We start from the raw sequence: 17,156 nt of genomic DNA on the forward strand, positions 1-17,156 counted from the left end.
ACACCTCCCCTCTCAAGCTTTCTGGAGCTAAGAGGAGATGCACAGGGAATTTTTTTTTTTTTTTTTTTATGGACCACCCAGGACGGGAAAAAAAAGGTGCGAGGGGAAAGAAGAAAAGGAGGTCAAAAAAGGTCAGTGAATACTATACAGTGTTGTGGTTCCCAAACAAAGAGCATGCAATCTCATTCAAGTCAAGAGCAGAGAAGACATTTTCCATCAGTTACAATGCAAGTGTAACCTGAAGGCAGGAACATCTACATGTTCTGGTACATACTATGAGCAGTGAAGTCTTTATGTGGTTGTTGTTGTTGTTGTAATGAGAAATTTTCTGTCTTGAAACATACCAGAAACCCGGTCCAAGACTTCAGCCAATGTGGTGGAAATTGGTAGATGAAGGGTGCGGTACTTGTGGCCTGCTCCATACATGGGATGCTGGATCATGTGGCTGGTTGCATTGATCCGTCCTTTGTATAACTGAGGAGGAGGAAAGGAAAAAAGAAAACACCACAATCAGGTTAGCTGCAGAAACTAAACATAAAGAGTATATTGTACTTGCTGTCAATATGGGACTATTTAGCTGTTTTCTGGTCTACAGCCAAATAGTCCATTGCTCTGTAACATACAAAGCACTGTGTGTTCTGACATCTTTCTATCATCTTGGCCACCCCCAAGGTTTTCTTAATTTTGTAGTTTTTGGGACTTCACTGCATGGTGCAGGCTGTACGCCTCATGCGAATCACTGAAACAGCTGCCCTAGTCTGAGCATCTTTTGTTAAGTAGGTGTCGCAATTTGGCCCTAAACAAAGTTGCCCAGAACTTTATGCCTTTTTCAAATCACATCACCTTTAGTACCTGGAATCCATAAATGTTTGCACTAAATTTACTCAATTATTGAGATATTTCAGCTAGATGAATGAAAAATGACTTGCTTTGGGTAATTAACCAATTTCTCCATACAATGCTTCCAGGCACTCATGTCTCCAAAGCTTTTGTAACAGTCAGCAACTGAGCAGTAGAAAGTATAAACCATTAGGGTGTAACTGAGAACACATAATGCCAGGCATGAATCAGTGTGAAGGGACCGTTGTGATACAGAAAAAAACAAACAAACATATGCTTCATACTGCTGCACTGCCACCTTAAGCTCACAGCAAGTACTTCATCAGGCATTTGCTGTATGTCACATCCTCATTTCAAAGTCTTTAATGAAATAACATTTATTTAAGAAAAAGCACAATAGTTTGTGTAAAACTTCTGAGCAACGCTGTTGACCACATAATTGAGTTACCCACCGGACAGGGAGACTGTAGGAAGACTGTGACCTTCTCATCCTCCAGCATGAGCTGCAGAAACAGTCTTCGAATGAAGCCTGAGATGTTTCCAGAGACGGGTACATTGCCTCGCTGAGGTGCTGATTGGAAGAGTTCACAGAGAACCTGCAGCCAAAGACAGAAGTCTTAAAAACCAAGACCGAAACCAATGAATATCTACATTTGAATTTCAATTTATAAATAAATTAGCTTACCAACTAGCAATCATTAAATAACACGTTTGTCTAATTATGTGTGCAAATCTACATCTAACAAGTTAAAAGAAAAACATTATTATTTTAATTTTTATTATTATTTCATCTATAATAACTAGTAAGAGGACCTGTGCCATAAGGCGCTGGTTGTTAGGGTGGCAGGAGATACACTGGAGAAAGAAGGCCACAGTGGCATTCTCCAGTGCTGTCCTCTGCTGGGTGGTGAGTCCTCCTGTCTGCCCTGAGGAGGCCAAGGAGAAGCGTGAGCCTAAAGGCTGAGGTTGGGATGGAGGAGAACCTGCAGCAAATCCAGGCTGACAGCCAGCATTGGCCCCAGCACTGGCACTGGAGTGGCACAGTAGGAACAGCAGTGCCGTCCACAGTGGGTTGACCTCTGGTCCTCCCAGCCAGTCCTTCATGGTGTGACTGTTGCCTACTTCTGTGAGAAACCGGAGCACTGGAGCAGCCAGCTCTGCCGAGAGAGGCGGGCGATTGTGTGAGGACGAGTGAAAGTGGTGATGATGGTGTCGTCTCTCGGCCTGACCAGCGGGCAAAGGCAGGTCTGCACTGGCCAGGAGGCTGAAACAGAACTGAGCCAAGCTGCGAACCAACAGCGAGGGCAAGCCTGAATCCAGCAGCTGCTCTATTGCTCCTGGTGACTGGGAGGCAGCCGCTAGTGTGGTTAGCTGGGATTCTGACAGATTAATGTGTGGCCTGGCATGCTTGGAGTCGTCGGTAAGTCCCGCCGCAGTGGTGTTAGCATCATGCTGCTTTTTGCCATCATCAGTCATGGCAAGACGTCGCTGCTGAGCCTGAGAGTGAGTGGCGATGGGTGGTGAGACAATCCCCATCCAGGACATTAGCAAGGAGAAGTAGCTGGGATGGATGTGACACATGGAACACAACAAGCTGTCCACGGCCTTCTTCAGCACAATGTTGCATGGCAGCGACATGGACCAGTTATACAGCAACCTGAAGGGAACAGCAAAGAAAAGAATGGAATCAGTAATAAATCTGCTAAGAAGAATATTGTTTAAACCCACTAATGAATCCAACTACATGCATGTGTAATAACTACAAGACACTGGACTGACTCAAAGAGCTCTCTGTTGAGCAGTGTAGGCAGGTCATAGTCGACAGGCAACTCATAGCTGTGCCAGAGGATGGCTGCCACACAGTGCAGGTGGGAGGGCGATGGCATAAGGAGACCATACTCCCTTGATGAAGCAGAGGAAGAGCCAGCAGCATGCCCAATGTATCCCATTGGACCACTCATCTTATGGGCTGCCACATGGGAAGAGTCATGGACCCACTGCAGAAGAGCCTGGATCCTGGAGGTTTAGAATTCAGAGATTTGACAAATAAGTCAAATGGCTCAAGTGCTGGGCACGGTAATGTTTTTTCTGTTTGTTTGTTTTTTTTACATAAAAAAGGTCCTCAATTTCTTAGTGAGAACCACCTTGGGGCAGAATTTATATGCAACAAACAATGAGATGACAGTAAAAAGACAAAAAAAAAAAAGAAAAGGAGAGTGAAAGGACACTTTTTACTATCAGCTTATGAGTCTGTCCGGAATATCACCTTGACGGGAGACTGTTTCTCATCAGTTGATGCACTTTATGCACTTTGAGAGAACCTAAAGGGGGAGTGTTGAGTCGTGGCAAAGACGGAGGAGTACCTGTCTTTGGTCCCTGCGTCCTGTGTGGTGCCCAGCTGGTATAGAATGTCTATGGTGGAATCTGAGGAAAGGCCGTTTAGTCGTCCAAACAGCAGAGGACTGTTCAAATCTTTAAAGAAACAGTACATTTTTTGATGATGTTAAATTATTGAAACATTTTTAAAAATAAAAATGCTGACAAAGTCATGCTGCCTGCCCAGAACATGATGCACATGTGTCAGAAAATTCTTCCACAGTCCAAATATTAACAGGTTTACTGGGAAGTGGTTAGTTTAACATTGCACTGTGTATTGTGTAATGTCTTGTTAAATCCATTGCTTTACACAACAATTTCAACACTTTACTAAGGCTAAGAATCACAAGTGGTCTGTAATTAATAATCAGACCACTAACAAATATTTTGTATTTTTGCCCCATAAAATGTAGTTAAACCAAATGTATTTGGATAATGCAATATCAGATAAATATTTACAAAAAAAATTCAAGACAAAACACCAGACAGATAAGATAATAAGATAAGATCACATTTACAGCTATATGTATTGCAATCACACAGCGCAAAAACAATACAGCACCAGATTCATTAATGCTAGAAAAAACCTTTCTAAATGGCAAAACAACATGTGAAACTTGACCTTGTTAATCTTTCAAACCGCCACATCATTTAATAATCTCTCATTGTAATAAATGTGGCTATTTTCAATGGGGGTTTTTTATGCTTTTTAAGGACATATAGTCACGTCTCAGTAGTGACTCAGCTATGAGTGACTCACTGGCAGGGTCGGTGCCAGACGCAGCACAGTTTCTCAGCAGAATGTCGATGAGTTTGAGTCCAATGCGTGTGGATTGCAAGCCGATCTTGACCAGCACAGCCTCAATGTTGGGTGAGTGCATGCCACAGTAAGGTGACATGAGCAGTGCGGCGCAGGTCTGCAGCAGGTTGGCAGTGGGTGCTGCAGCACTGGCCATCATGGCTTCCAAGTCACTGACGTGGGTCAGGCAGTGGTGGAGAAGACGCAGCCAACCAATGCTGTACAGGGAGATGGAGAAGTTCATACCAACAGCCAAATATAGACACACACTGCATACAGGATGCATCATGATTACCTTGTTTTGGAGACCTGGTCCTCAGAAGGCAGAAAGGGGTTATTGACTGTTGCAGAGGAGGTGTTACCAAATGCTGTCAGACCCAAGAGTTTGATCTGAGAGAGACCCAGGTTGCTGGCATCACGAGGCCGATGTAACCTCAGACAAACAGCCGAAGCCACCTCTGCTTTCACCAGCTGGATCTTAATGTACGTCAAGCCACTCGTGATGACTGGCGTGGACAGCGGCAACATGTTGACCCCATCAGCACTGATCTCCACTGAGACCGAGGAGGGACAGGCTGGTTGGTAAGACGAAAGGCAGAAAATGAATGGGTGAACTCCTGAAGTGAAACGAAGATTACTGAATAAACACCATAATGTCTGCCACCGTTTTTTTTTTTAATTAACAGGAATTTAGCTCAATGTGAAGGGAAAAGCAGTGTCCTCTTGACCAACATTTTAGTATCGTTTATTTACAGTAGGGAAAATAATTACTTTATCCCAGGCTGAATTTCTAAGTTTGCTTACTAACTAGAAATGAACAGTTGTTGGTAGTTTCATTTTAATTGAGACAGAATATCAACCAAAATTCCAGAAAAAACAAATTACATAAAAGTTTGTAATTTTTATGTAATTACAAAAAATTACAACTCAACTCAATGACATGTCAACTCAATGACACTGACATGTCATTGAGTTGAGTATTCAATCACAAAGCAAAAAATGGCTTAGTAGTTGATTGAGAAACCCTTGTGGCAAGCACAGCTGTTAGACATTTATTGGTCACCAGGTTTACACAAATCTCAAGAGAGGTTGTGGCCCACTCATCTTTAAAGAAATTCCTACTCACTAGCTAGAGAAGCTAGGTGCGGCTGGATATGAAGCTCCTTCAGCAGCACGGCAGCTGGAAGATGGATAGTGAGATCACACCAGGCCTCCTCTGGCAAGAAGATGTAAGACCAGGCAGCGGAGCGGGCCCGTCGGTGTGGAGGGGTGGCCTGGAGGAGGACCTCTGCAGGCTGTGCTGTTGGGCTGCTGGATGTGATAGTACCTGGGAAGCAACACAGATCATGCAGATTAGAGAAGAGTAGGAATACGATTGTCAATTTTATTCAGGTATTGTCCTATGAGATGGAGTGATGGAATTCAAAATTAGCTGAAAGCACCTAAAGGAGCAAAATTGTGGAGTCCCTCAGCATTGTCCGGCTCCGATGTCATCACTCTGGCTTTGAGGTTTCCATCTGCCGTCTTTCCTGGACCTGTATCTAAGAATTTCATGATAGTGGACACCATGCTGCGTGCAGTGTTCACAATGGCTCTAGTGCTGGTCACCATGTTGTTACAGATCAACTGGACACCTCCTGGTTAAAGACAAAGTTATGCTTTCTTATACATCAAGTACAGCATAAACCATTGACTGCTATTCTTATGCAATGCACCTATGTTCAATTTCTACAAAATTAGAAACGACTGAAAAAATCTGACTTTGCTAAATTTTTCAATTCCTTCCACAATCAGTGGCGTGACAAAGATGTCAGGTGACTCTTCGGGCGCTGATCAACAAAAAGAACCTTTTGTGACTTAAACTCCATGTGGGTTTTAATGGTTATGGAGATATTTTTCCATGACCATTAACACCTAATTGTGCTAAATACTATTCTATTGAACAAGATATGGCTCAATGTGCAAACAAAAGCTGGGAAGATGGAACTGCAAGCTAAGAAACATGGATGAGGGAGTAACTTGTACTTCAAATACTTGGTTTACAAAGAAACTCAACAGCAAAACTTTAAAACCTATTCAAATCTTAAAGCTTGGGGCTCTCTGACATGAATGTTGAAACTATGAGTAAGGTCTTGGTAGTACTATGGACACAATGCTTTGACAATCAAAGAAATATACAGATATTAGGTGTATACACCCACCCATGTCATGGAAGGCCTTAAGAGCCTCACTGGTATCCAACACTCGAAGTATGAACCACAGAAGAGGCTCTGACAGTTGACAGGTGGAGAGCGATCCCTAAAGAATGTGCAATAACAAGATGGAGGAAAATAAATAAATAAATAAATAAATATGCGTCAGCACTGCTCTGTATTTGTTCAGATGATCAAAGGCCAGACCCCAGCAGAATGAAGCTCACCTGTCTGCCCATATAACCACAAGCCATGTAAGTGAGGATGGGCTGTAGCATGACCTGGACTGAGGTGGCTCTCTTGCTCAGAGTGGTAAGGATGGTGAAGAGGCCGTCACCCACTGAGATGGCATCTAGACCACCGTGGAAGTTCTCATGTTTAGTCAGGTGGAGACCGCTGGCTCCTGCAGAACACAGAGCAAGAATAGTCAGCTCATAGTTATAGGCAATGCTTGTCCACATACATTTAAATATGTTTGGTGCTTTGTTAAAGGAACAATTCAGCCACAAGTGAAATTTTATCAGACGCATTCTTACTCTTACAGAGTTTTATGGTAGTGCTGCTAATGTTAGATGGCTACTGGTATACAATTGTCATTACTAATTTAGTTAGTTATAACTCAAGTGTGTATAAAATTAGCTAACCTCACAAATGTATTTTGTGACCAAGAGGCTGCTTCTGCACAAACCGTGCTTAACATCCTAAACATAACACTTAATATTTCTATCCCACTGCAGCTTCACTTAAGAGTTTGTGGCCAGGTGATGTAAAAACAACATTTACTGCTAATGTTGCACAATTTTTGGCTGTCATTTACCAAGAAAATATCAGGCTCTCTGCCTGCTAGAAACTCAACTTTGTTCACTGGCTTTTGTTCAAACTATCTTTGTGCACCATTTGGTGCGTTGTGTACTATTTCGGTGATATGTGTGTTTTTAATTCCAGAAGCAAGGTTTATGAGAATGGTTTAAGTCAAACAACAATGAGGCTACAGACCATAAAATCTGAGTGCTGAAATATTTGGTAGATCACATAATTCTTTGTAGAGTTGTCTTACCTATGATCATGGCCATGGCGCTGCTGTTGCACTGGCCCAGCGCAGACAAGATCTGGCTCATTATCTGCTGATTGGCAAGCACCAGATCAGCCACACCTGCAGGAGGGCCCTGATTGGATGCTGATCCACCAGCTACACTTTCTTTGCTGCCACAGACCTTCTCTTCATCAGACACACTGCTATCAGCTGCTCCACTGCCTGATGGTGGCAGCCGCCCGCTGAACTCTCTGTCTCCAGACAAAGGTAGTTGCACCAGCACATTCACCAGCTTGAGAAGATCAAACATTAGCTGGTCACGTGTGGTTTCTCCACAGACTGCCTTTGCGTCTCCTGGCCGGATTATGTTGGCAAACAGACCCCCAAAACAAGCTCTGGCTCCCACTGAGCTGTCTGAGCCACTGCGAGAAACCACTTTATCTGAGCAGGTAATGTAGTGGTGAACCAAGAACGTGATGGACTCAATAACTGAGGTGATAGTGGCCACTGACACCACCTCAAAATTTTGCTCTAGAGTAAACTCAAGCAGCTTCACCTGGGCATCCAATGGACCCTGGCCTGACTGGAATGGACCCCTGAGAGTTTCAGAACCATTAATTAGAACCACTCATACCATTAAACATTATACTTACTGTCAAAATTATTGATTATACCTAATGTACACTAACAACTAAAAAAGTGAAAATGTACCTCTCAGTAGACAAGATGTGCATGAGTTTGAGCAGGAACTCGCTGAACATCTGTGGACATGTGGAGGACAGGTGAACCTGCAGGCGGCTCAGGAACTCGTGCATGGCCTGGGTGGCAGTTGGTCCCACCTGAGAGCTGTGTTGGCTTGTCCCATTGGTGCTGCTGCCAGACAGGAAGCGCACCAAGACATGGATCAGGTTGGGATCAGACACCATCTGCTGAGCTGTGCTTTCCTGAGAGCTCATCCCGTTGTTGGAGACTAGAATTTCAGAAGTTATTTTTTTTAAACAAAATAGTAATAATAATAATAATAAAAGCAGGTTATGGTAATCTAGACAACTGGGGGGGGGGGGTCAGCTGGACTTTTTTTAGGTTTATGAAGACATTTCATGTCTTACTCAAATGATAGAGTCACAGGTATTTAATCCCTAGTGAGTTGTTCCCTTTGACATAGTCCTGAGGGTCACTGACCCACTTTTGATCATGCGAGTCAACACATTAGAGCCAAGATGTTAAAAAAACAAAACAAAAAAAAAACGACAAGGGATAGCAAGACTCCATTGCATGCAGGTGGCTGATAGCCGTTGTTGTAAGCCACCTACAATGCAATGGTTCAACAAGGATCATGTTAAGATGTATGTAACCTACTGCGCAAGTGTCGGGGGCATGGCTACGCGCAGGCATGAATGGGGGAGTAGAAGTTTAGAGGGTTGGCTTTTCGGTGGTGGTGCAAAGGAAGGTGACCATTTAAGTTGGAGTTTGAATGTCAACTGTGAGATTATTGGACTAACAGTCATTCACAGTGGACGGCCCCAACGGTTGTGGGACTATTAAGCCACCAGGAATGGCTCGGCAGGAGGTGGACTGACTAAGCCAGCCACTTCCACACCATTCAGCGCCACATACTGTCTATAGCAGGACACAGTGACACAGGTAGACAGTTGCTTGAGCGAACCGTGTCATTAAAATCTGGGAATATGGGTAGGCAGCTTTTGACCATTGTTGGCTCTGAGGGAAAACGCCTGTGAATCATTCCACTTTCTGAGGTGGATGCAGAAAACAGGAAACATGTTGTCATGGCTGGTACAGCTCATCCTCTAACATACCATGCATATTCAGGCCGATGCCCAGCATGTCATCCTGCTGAGTGGTTAACTCAGACTGAGGTTGGCCAGTGCTCTTGCACAGTTCGACTCTCACTTGGGAAACTCATCAACATACATCATGTGGTCATCTATTTGCTGGGGCATCGACTGGCATCAATTGCTTAATCTGATATCATCTGACTCAGATGAAGCATGTTCCCTAAATTTGGAGAGGAGAGGGTCAATCCATGTTATAGCCATCTTTCAAGCAGTTTATCCACAAACGTCACCCATCTTTTCAGAACCAAATGTGGGACATGGCGGCAAAAGTCACAAACTATGGGCTCAGCCAATCCACCCTAGTGTGGACAATCCCCAGGCAAACAGGGTACACCTTATCATGGAAAGTGAAACCACACACCTGAGGAAAGGGGTGAACACAACATTTTTGCTTTGCTTGCTTGGATTTGATACTCATATCAAAACGCAAAGCAAGAAACAATGCTCAGGAAACCTTCAACATTAGTGCTGCTGAAGGAGCCCACATTCCAACCGGGCAGTGATGGCTAACAACAATGAAGGCTACCTTAAAGTTGGTAGACAACAGAGCTAACTAACAGTAGCTAGCTAGCCCGACTCAGCAGAGGTGTTGTTACCGTGATGAAGAGTGTACAAACTGAGGAATGACTGTGATAGGACTATAGATGTCCAAGAGGGTCGCACATATGTCATTACAGGTCACCTGCCTTGAACGTGTCAACAGAGTTGTCTTAAGCCAGGACATGTGTGGGGTTGATATGTGCTGAACGAGTGAAATGACTGAAAAGAAACGCGGGTGCACTATAAAAAGGTGGATTAGTTTGGATTTTTTAACATTTTTTCATAAACATGAAAACAGAAACATACAAGAATGCTTAAACGGGGGCGACCGTTGTTCAGGTGGTTGGGAAGCTCATCTGTAACCGGAAGGTTGCCGGTTCGATCCACCTCTGTCCTGGTTGTTGTGTCCTTGGGCAAGACACTTTACCCTACCGCCTACTGGTGTTGGCCAGAGGGGCCGATGGTGCGATATGGCTACAACTGTGGTCTGCCTGGACCAGTGTGTGAATGTGAGAGTGAACGAATAGTGGAATTGCACAGCGCTTTGGGTGCCTAGAAAAGCACTATATAAATGCAATCCATTATTAAACAACTTTCTCAATGATACCCCTTGCAGAGTCATTTGAAAATAATGTGAAAAGAAAATCCACTGGTAAACAAACCAGTGAAGAGCCGAGTACTGACCGCAAGCTGGCATATTAGTCATCAGAGTGAGAGAGTGCAGAACCAGACACCATGTTCTCAGGGAAGTGTTGGGGTACCACGCCAGCACGGTTAGGAAACTGCTGATGGATGCTGAACACAGACACAAACACAAAAAAGAACAATATAAAGCAATGTAACCATATATAAACTCCATACAGCTCCAAATTAGAGAGCGGAGTAGAAAAGCCCTAACCTTGGTTGAGCGGGATGGTGGGCACTCGGCTGGCATTGAACAGAAAGATGTCAGACCCGCTCTCCTCGCTGCCCCCAGAACAAGTGTTCAGACTGAGCGTTAGCCAGAGCTGCAGCAGGGATTCCAGCTGAGAGTGGAGAAAATAACATTTAGTGTCTGTGGGTGTTCCCTTACTCTTCTTTATCGAAGTCATACATACAAAATTCTGCAGTGGTCACCACTTATATTTAAAAATAAGTCCTTTCAGAAGAGTCCAACCAATAAAATCACTTTTCTGTCAGTACATTCCAGATGTTCAATTTACAAGGTTTAATAAATACAGCACAGTACAGTGTGGTTGTTCAAGTGCAGACATGTTTCAGAAGGGAAAAAAGAGGTTTGTTTAATCTTTTAAGTTACAAGTTAGATATTATACTTCAAATTTACTCTAAAAGAAGTTAAAGTAGAGCATTGGACTAAACAGCAGGTAAGAGTAATTGATCTTGTGGGTCCAATGACTTTGTACTCCTGAGTACTAAGCATCTGAATCAAAGCATCTTAAACTGTGATTCCAGTTAGTGGCTGTTCTGACCTGTACATGGTGGACCAGCAGCATGGAGAAGAGCTTGTTGAAGCAGGCACTCAGAATTGGGATGGATGAGGGCTGGACTATCAGGCTGCTGTTTGGGGGAGAGCCTCCACTATGGAGAGCTCTGAGCAGGGAGTCATCAGTCCCATTGGAAGACTGGCTCACTATAAGCACAACAGAAAATCAGTATCAGACCATCAGCACAAGTCCAACACTGGAACACTGGAAAGAATGTGTGCTTCACTTCACTTTTAAACTGTTACTTCATTTACCTGTGGATGAACTGGAAGTGAGTGCTTGTAGAATGGAGTCCGCTTGTAGAGTTGCCATCATTTTTAGCATCAGCTCAGCCTGCTGCTCCAGGCCCACTTCTAGTCGGGCATCCAGTGCTGTGAAACAGAGGCAGAAGCTCAAAAAGTGGCATGGAAAGAATGCAGAAAATGTGTTCAGGTCCATATTGGAGAAAAAAGAACCCTAAAAGATAAAATTAGGCCTCTCCTCACCCTGTGACACGGACACTGACAGACCCTGCGACCCTGGCTTTTCAGCAACAACTGGAGGTTTGGACACTGGGATACCAACCCCCCCAATGTATGGGTTGTACCCATATGTGCCATAGTCAGCACCCCAGTAGTCATACCACGTGCTGCTGATGGGCTAAAGATGAACATGAGAAAGGGGATGGTAAATGTAAGGACATCAACTGTCTGCAGACAGAATTCATTTCTACATTTGCTTTTGAATCTTTTTTAGTTTTCCACAGCAAACATAACCTTAATAATTACATCAAGTTCAAAGTAGTCAAATGAAGGCAGAAGAATTACTTTGAAAACGTCATTTGCAATGAGTTCGTTTTCTGTGATGCTTTAGATCACTTAGCTAACAAACATAGCTTGTTACTCTTTTCAGGTTGTTTGATCTTACAGCAACATTAGTTTATATCTTAACTGTGATTTTAAGCAAGAGAAAAAAGTCCTTTATTTCAGGTTTAACAACAACATGTTTTTCTGAACATAGGCTACTGCCTGTCTTTCTTTCTGGTATGAGTTTGAGTAAATGAATCACTGCATTTGCTTGCAGCTGGAAAAGGGTGCTGCGAAAACGGCGCTTTTAGTTTTTCTGTTGACTGTTTCTCCTAGCTTCAACCAACATTACTAACAAACTTACTCATGGGCAAATAAATAAATAAATAGCTCTTGTAAAAACGATCTGTAAAAGGCCCAGCCTATCATCGATGGCCAATAAATTAGTCCAATCACCCAACCTTAGTGAGTGTCACTGCATTAATTTCCAGTAGAGACATGACAGAAAGAATGAAAGTAGCTTGTTATCATGCACATACCTTAAACACTTTGGCAGCAAGTGGATCTTTTTCCAAATCAATATCTAAAGGATCAATATCAACATCCATCAGGTCTTGTAGCAAGTCAAAGTCTATGTCTTTATCTTTTTCCAAAGATGACAGAGGTGGAGCACCTTTGGATAGTGAAAACAGCTTTAATATTGCCAAGCACGCACATTACAAAAACATACAAGCAAGAAAATCTCTCACATCTGTAGACAATTTTAACCCCAATCCAGCTAAAACTGTAGTCTTGTATGGGAGTAGTTTTTTTTAGCTAGGTCACTGCATTTAGCCTTGCTGAATATAGTTGCCTGCTCACCCTGTGAGGTAAACTGGCACAAGGAAAAATAAAATACACACTGAAATTGTGCAAAAATTAAAGGCCTAAAACTGGCTGGAACTATGCCTGAACTGCTCACTCCAATTCATAATAGCTACAAATAATAACAACACACTGTGAGAAAAAACAATAAACATGTCACTCAAGTCAGTGTAAGTGTGTGTGTGTGTGTGTGGGGGGGGGGTGTTATAGAGGGCTACCCACGCACTTTGGAATACTGAGGAGGTCCCGGTAGTACCTGCGATGATATCAGGCACAAGGGCCTCATCAATGCTCTCTACCAGGGGGATGGGTGCTGGCTGGGACAGCGAGTCCTCCGAATCTGCTCCCGCAGAGGAGGACGATGTCCCGGCTTCCTCACACACCACCACCTCATCCATGACATCTAGAGAGCCTGGAGACAGCAGTTCACCTGAGAAGAATACATGTTCAAGTACACCAGACATGCACCGACTTAATGAAGATGAAGTTGTTAAAGGACACCAAACATGAAACAGAAAATCTGAATAACAAGTCTAATTTTTACATCAATAACAATAAGAAAATTTACAATCCATGTGCTTAATGTGCCTCATTATATTCTATATTATTGCTTTGATAAAAGCTTGTGAAATGTGCTCTGTAAACATTGTACAACCACACCAGTGGCTCTGTGAAAATGGTACAATGTCAAAACTAAAGTAAAAAAATGTTACAGTTGGAAAAAGTTAGAGACAAAAAAAGAAAAGGACCCTGTTGAAACAAATATGTGCACCAAAGTCTGCACACCACGTTTTTTGCTCAAGCTAATGTGAGAACATACAAATATAATTCCCCAACTTTCAAAGAGATTAAAAAAACAACAACAATTGGTACAATAATCTGCTCTAAAGCCAAATTGAAACTCCAGCAACAACAATGTGCCAAACTAAATGTTCAGCTTCACACAAGATTTAATATGTCACCCGCTCGCCTCACAAACAGTGCGTTTTAATCAGATTCAAACAAATGTAACGCTAAGCTGAAAACACACCAGCCAGGATGTCCTGTAGCATACACGTGAGGGAATATTGTGCCCAGGCGCCTCCCCAGGAGATGTCCCCCCGGTTAAAATCCGTTCCCACAAGCAAGAGAAGCAGGCGTTCTAGCTGCTGCTCAGACACCACTTCGCACAAGTGGATTGTGGGCCTTGTGGCGTTGGCTATCCTAGCCAGGACCTAAACAAATAAGATAAATATTTGTAGTTTTAGACTGTCAAATTTGTGTATATATATTCCCAGTGTTAGATTAACTCCCAGTGTTAGATAAATACTTTGCAGACAAAGAGCAGCAGATCAGCATGGCAGGTGAAATCCATGGAGAGGAGAAAGAGGGCCAGCTTCTGCACCACAGAGATACAGCGTTCATGAGATAAAGTGAAGGGCAGAGGTTCTACTTCTGGGGCTTCTTTGGCTGTTGTGGACTCTGTATCCAATGTGGAACGGGGCCATTCAGCTGTCCGCCGCAGACGGATCAGGTCTTTAAAGTGCTGAAAAAGGAAAAAATTAACAAGTTGTAGTATTGAAAATTAATCTCCGTGATGCACAGAATTGGGATGAGACAAAAGGGTGATATTCACAGGTGGAGTAGGTACTGGAACAGGAGAACAGGAGGTTTGCCCTCAGCAAGCTACTGAAATAATCACTGACTAATCAACTAATCAAAGAAGAAATGGCAGATTTAGTTGCAGCCCTCCTTCACAGCCTAATCTTTTTGAGTGTGTGGTGAGCTGCTCACCTTGGATGTAGCTTGTTTCAGCTTGGCTTGTTCCACCAACAGTTTGTAGGAGGAGCCTTTGTTGCTCTGGATCTTCTCCTTCTCGATCTGCTCCACCAGAGCCTTCTGTTTTGCTTTCAATAGATTTAGCTGCTGCAATGAAAAGGCCACAATAAGTTTATGTACTGTAAAAGTATCACTCCAGAAATATCTACTTGTTGGATGCATTCCAATATAGGAAACAATCCCTAACCTGATTCTAACAAATGCAAATTTCAAATCAAGTTTTAATTAACCACTTAAAAATTGAGAAAAACAAATATGAAGGTGTGCTGCTTTTGAAATGGGACACATTTACCTGCTTGTGATGGACAAGTTGCTTACGGATTTTGCGTGAGTACAGGCGATCCAGGCTGCTGCTGCCTTTGGCTGACCTGCTGGAGTTCTGAGACTGGAGGCTGTTATTTATGAAACTCCACTGAATACCTGCAGGACAAAAAAATACAGCACATTAATGAAGGTAACACAAGACTGACAAACAACTAAGGAGTATGACGTACAATCAAACAGCTTAATTCCAAATGATTTAGCTGAGTTTGAGGACTGCGACAAACATCTTTAGCATACAGTGCAGTTTGATTGTAACCATTTCCAATCATATGTAAAAGATGTATGTTTGCATTGATGTCATTTAATGTGCAGCTGAGTTAGCAAGATCTTGTTAATCATCATCCATTTGAAGCATAAGCATCAAAGATTTATGGATTTGAGACTTTTTTCAACAAAGTCCAACCACTAAGTAAAGAGTAAAAATCCTGACCACTTTTTCTCTTTAGTTATTCAGATACCATCTTTCTACCTATATTTAGGAACTACCTTAATAAGCAGTCATTGCTAAATGTTTAACCATAATTTTGTTTTGTGCTCTCTTGCAGTTGTAGACTTCTAAATTGGAGAATGAAAAAAAAAAAAGCAATTGCATTGTGTCATCTAATTGCGTAGTGAGTAAAAATGTTGATATTCTGCCAACCACTTCATGCAAGCGTTGTCTGAGCCTTTTATATGTGCAATATTTTATATTCTATTTATATCTATTCAGTTCCTCACTGAGTTGATATTCATAAAGATTACTATTAAGCTTCTGCTGTTTGGTAATTGATACCCTTTCAAAGCTATCAATGAATTAACAGCAAAACTGCAATCAGCAACTGGTCAGTGACAATCAACATCTGTTTATGTTTTGTTTCAATTTCACAATTTCCAGTGCCTATAGATTAAAAAAAGAAAAAGAAAATTAAAAAAAAACAAAAAACATTTACACATATCAGGGAAATGTAGAATGCAGGTATTTTACCTGTTACAGGTCTTTCCCGCTCTTTCCCTCCCAGGTGCTTCTTCCCTCCTGAGGCCTCATCTTCGATACTTGCTACATAGTCCAACAGTCTGGAGACCAACATCACTACCCAGCTGATCATGGGAATATCCAAAACACCTGTTTAATTTTTACAAAAACAAACAAACAAAAAATCAACTTCATTTCAAACACACTCTTGTATCCCACTTTTGAACAAACCAGTCTGTTTAAAAATAAATAAATCTGACTACATAATAATTAACACTGACTTTAACTCTATCTGTAACTTCTACTAACTCAAGTTAACATATCAGGTGCTGCAAAGACGCTATTCTCAGTTGCTTTACCTTCAGTTCTGCGCTGAGCGGCAGCTTGTGGCTGCTGCAGTGGAGACAGGAGACTGTCCAGGAGATTCAGAAGGCCTTCCAAAACACCGCTGTTACTTAGGGATCTTTGGCCAATGCATGACAGGAGCATGAATACCCTAACATGAATACAGATTAAGCATACTGCAGTTAGTATCCACAGCATCCATAAGACCTGAAAGCTAAGTTTGATGTCTCCAGAAGAACAAGCCAAACGACGTGCTACATAATTTGTGCTTCTGCATCTCCATGTATGAGTAGACAAATCTAAGCAGCCAAAAGACTGAGAGGGCACTTTACTGTGTTGCAGTGAAATACTTTTGCAGTTTTTAGACTTGCCTCAGCATAGTAACCAGAGAAAAGGCAACACTAAAAGCCAAGCATCTATGATCCAAGCTGTGACAATAAATGACATGAAAATTAAGTACAATTCCCTTTAAAAACAAAATACACCTACAAGCATAATAACATGGCTGGAAGAGTTACATGTTCAGGATATGCATGGCTTCATGATAGTCTTTGGTGTATTCCATATTCTTTGCAGTTTGTGCCCTGATGTTGATTGTTTTGAGTGTTCTCTGTTTGTTCACATAGCCATGCAAGTCTTTGTGAGACTGTTCATTGCTTGTATAAATTATTTGATGGCGAACTTCTTACTGGTCCCCATCATCATGTGCGACTCCCTATTGGATATTGTTAGTCTCTGTGCTTCAGGAGCCGAAGTTAGAACTAAACATCAGCTAGTTTGTGGATTTGTTTATTTTAAACAAACAAACAAAAACAAAAAACAAACCCTAAGGTTATGTGTATAACCCCAGTTCTCTGAGTAGCATAGTACAGTGAGTGTCTCACTATGGGAAGGCCTCCTGTGTGACCTCATCAGAAGCTCAAATACCTTTACGTCTTTACAGGCTGG

The 17,156-nt window shown here is 42.4% G+C and overlaps 1 protein-coding gene across 3 annotated transcripts in view; it reads right to left on the minus strand.

Moving 5' to 3' along the window:
- Positions 1–17,156, minus strand: part of birc6 (baculoviral IAP repeat containing 6) — a 137,084-nt gene that overhangs the window by 60,012 nt on the left and 59,916 nt on the right. The window contains exons 31-56 of one of the 3 annotated variants that reach the window (XM_085478496.1): positions 16,223–16,359; positions 15,876–16,013; positions 14,880–15,007; positions 14,543–14,671; positions 14,079–14,294; positions 13,800–13,983; positions 12,996–13,199; positions 12,445–12,578; positions 11,606–11,759; positions 11,375–11,491; positions 11,106–11,266; positions 10,535–10,661; positions 10,321–10,431; positions 7,952–8,210; positions 7,265–7,836; positions 6,435–6,610; positions 6,217–6,313; positions 5,458–5,652; positions 5,142–5,342; positions 4,311–4,590; positions 3,977–4,233; positions 3,204–3,312; positions 2,620–2,856; positions 1,654–2,497; positions 1,293–1,436; positions 345–474 (exon numbers count right to left, since the gene is read on the minus strand). In XM_085478496.1, coding sequence (XP_085334622.1) covers positions 345–474; positions 1,293–1,436; positions 1,654–2,497; positions 2,620–2,856; positions 3,204–3,312; positions 3,977–4,233; positions 4,311–4,590; positions 5,142–5,342; positions 5,458–5,652; positions 6,217–6,313; positions 6,435–6,610; positions 7,265–7,836; positions 7,952–8,210; positions 10,321–10,431; positions 10,535–10,661; positions 11,106–11,266; positions 11,375–11,491; positions 11,606–11,759; positions 12,445–12,578; positions 12,996–13,199; positions 13,800–13,983; positions 14,079–14,294; positions 14,543–14,671; positions 14,880–15,007; positions 15,876–16,013; positions 16,223–16,359 — 5,441 coding nt within the window. Of the gene's footprint in view, positions 1–344; positions 475–1,292; positions 1,437–1,653; positions 2,498–2,619; positions 2,857–3,203; positions 3,313–3,976; positions 4,234–4,310; positions 4,591–5,141; positions 5,343–5,457; positions 5,653–6,216; positions 6,314–6,434; positions 6,611–7,264; positions 7,837–7,951; positions 8,211–10,320; positions 10,432–10,534; positions 10,662–11,105; positions 11,267–11,374; positions 11,492–11,605; positions 11,760–12,444; positions 12,579–12,995; positions 13,200–13,799; positions 13,984–14,078; positions 14,295–14,542; positions 14,675–14,879; positions 15,008–15,875; positions 16,014–16,222; positions 16,360–17,156 lie in introns of all 3 variants that reach the window. The other 2 variants (XM_085478497.1, XM_085478495.1) reach the window with 2 other exon arrangements.

Source organism: Copadichromis virginalis, linkage group LG13 (genome assembly GCF_057382275.1).
Source record: "Copadichromis virginalis isolate Kocher_CV1m ecotype Utaka linkage group LG13, C_Virginalis_male_GT1.1, whole genome shotgun sequence".
NCBI classification, from domain to species: domain Eukaryota; kingdom Metazoa; phylum Chordata; class Actinopteri; order Cichliformes; family Cichlidae; genus Copadichromis; species Copadichromis virginalis.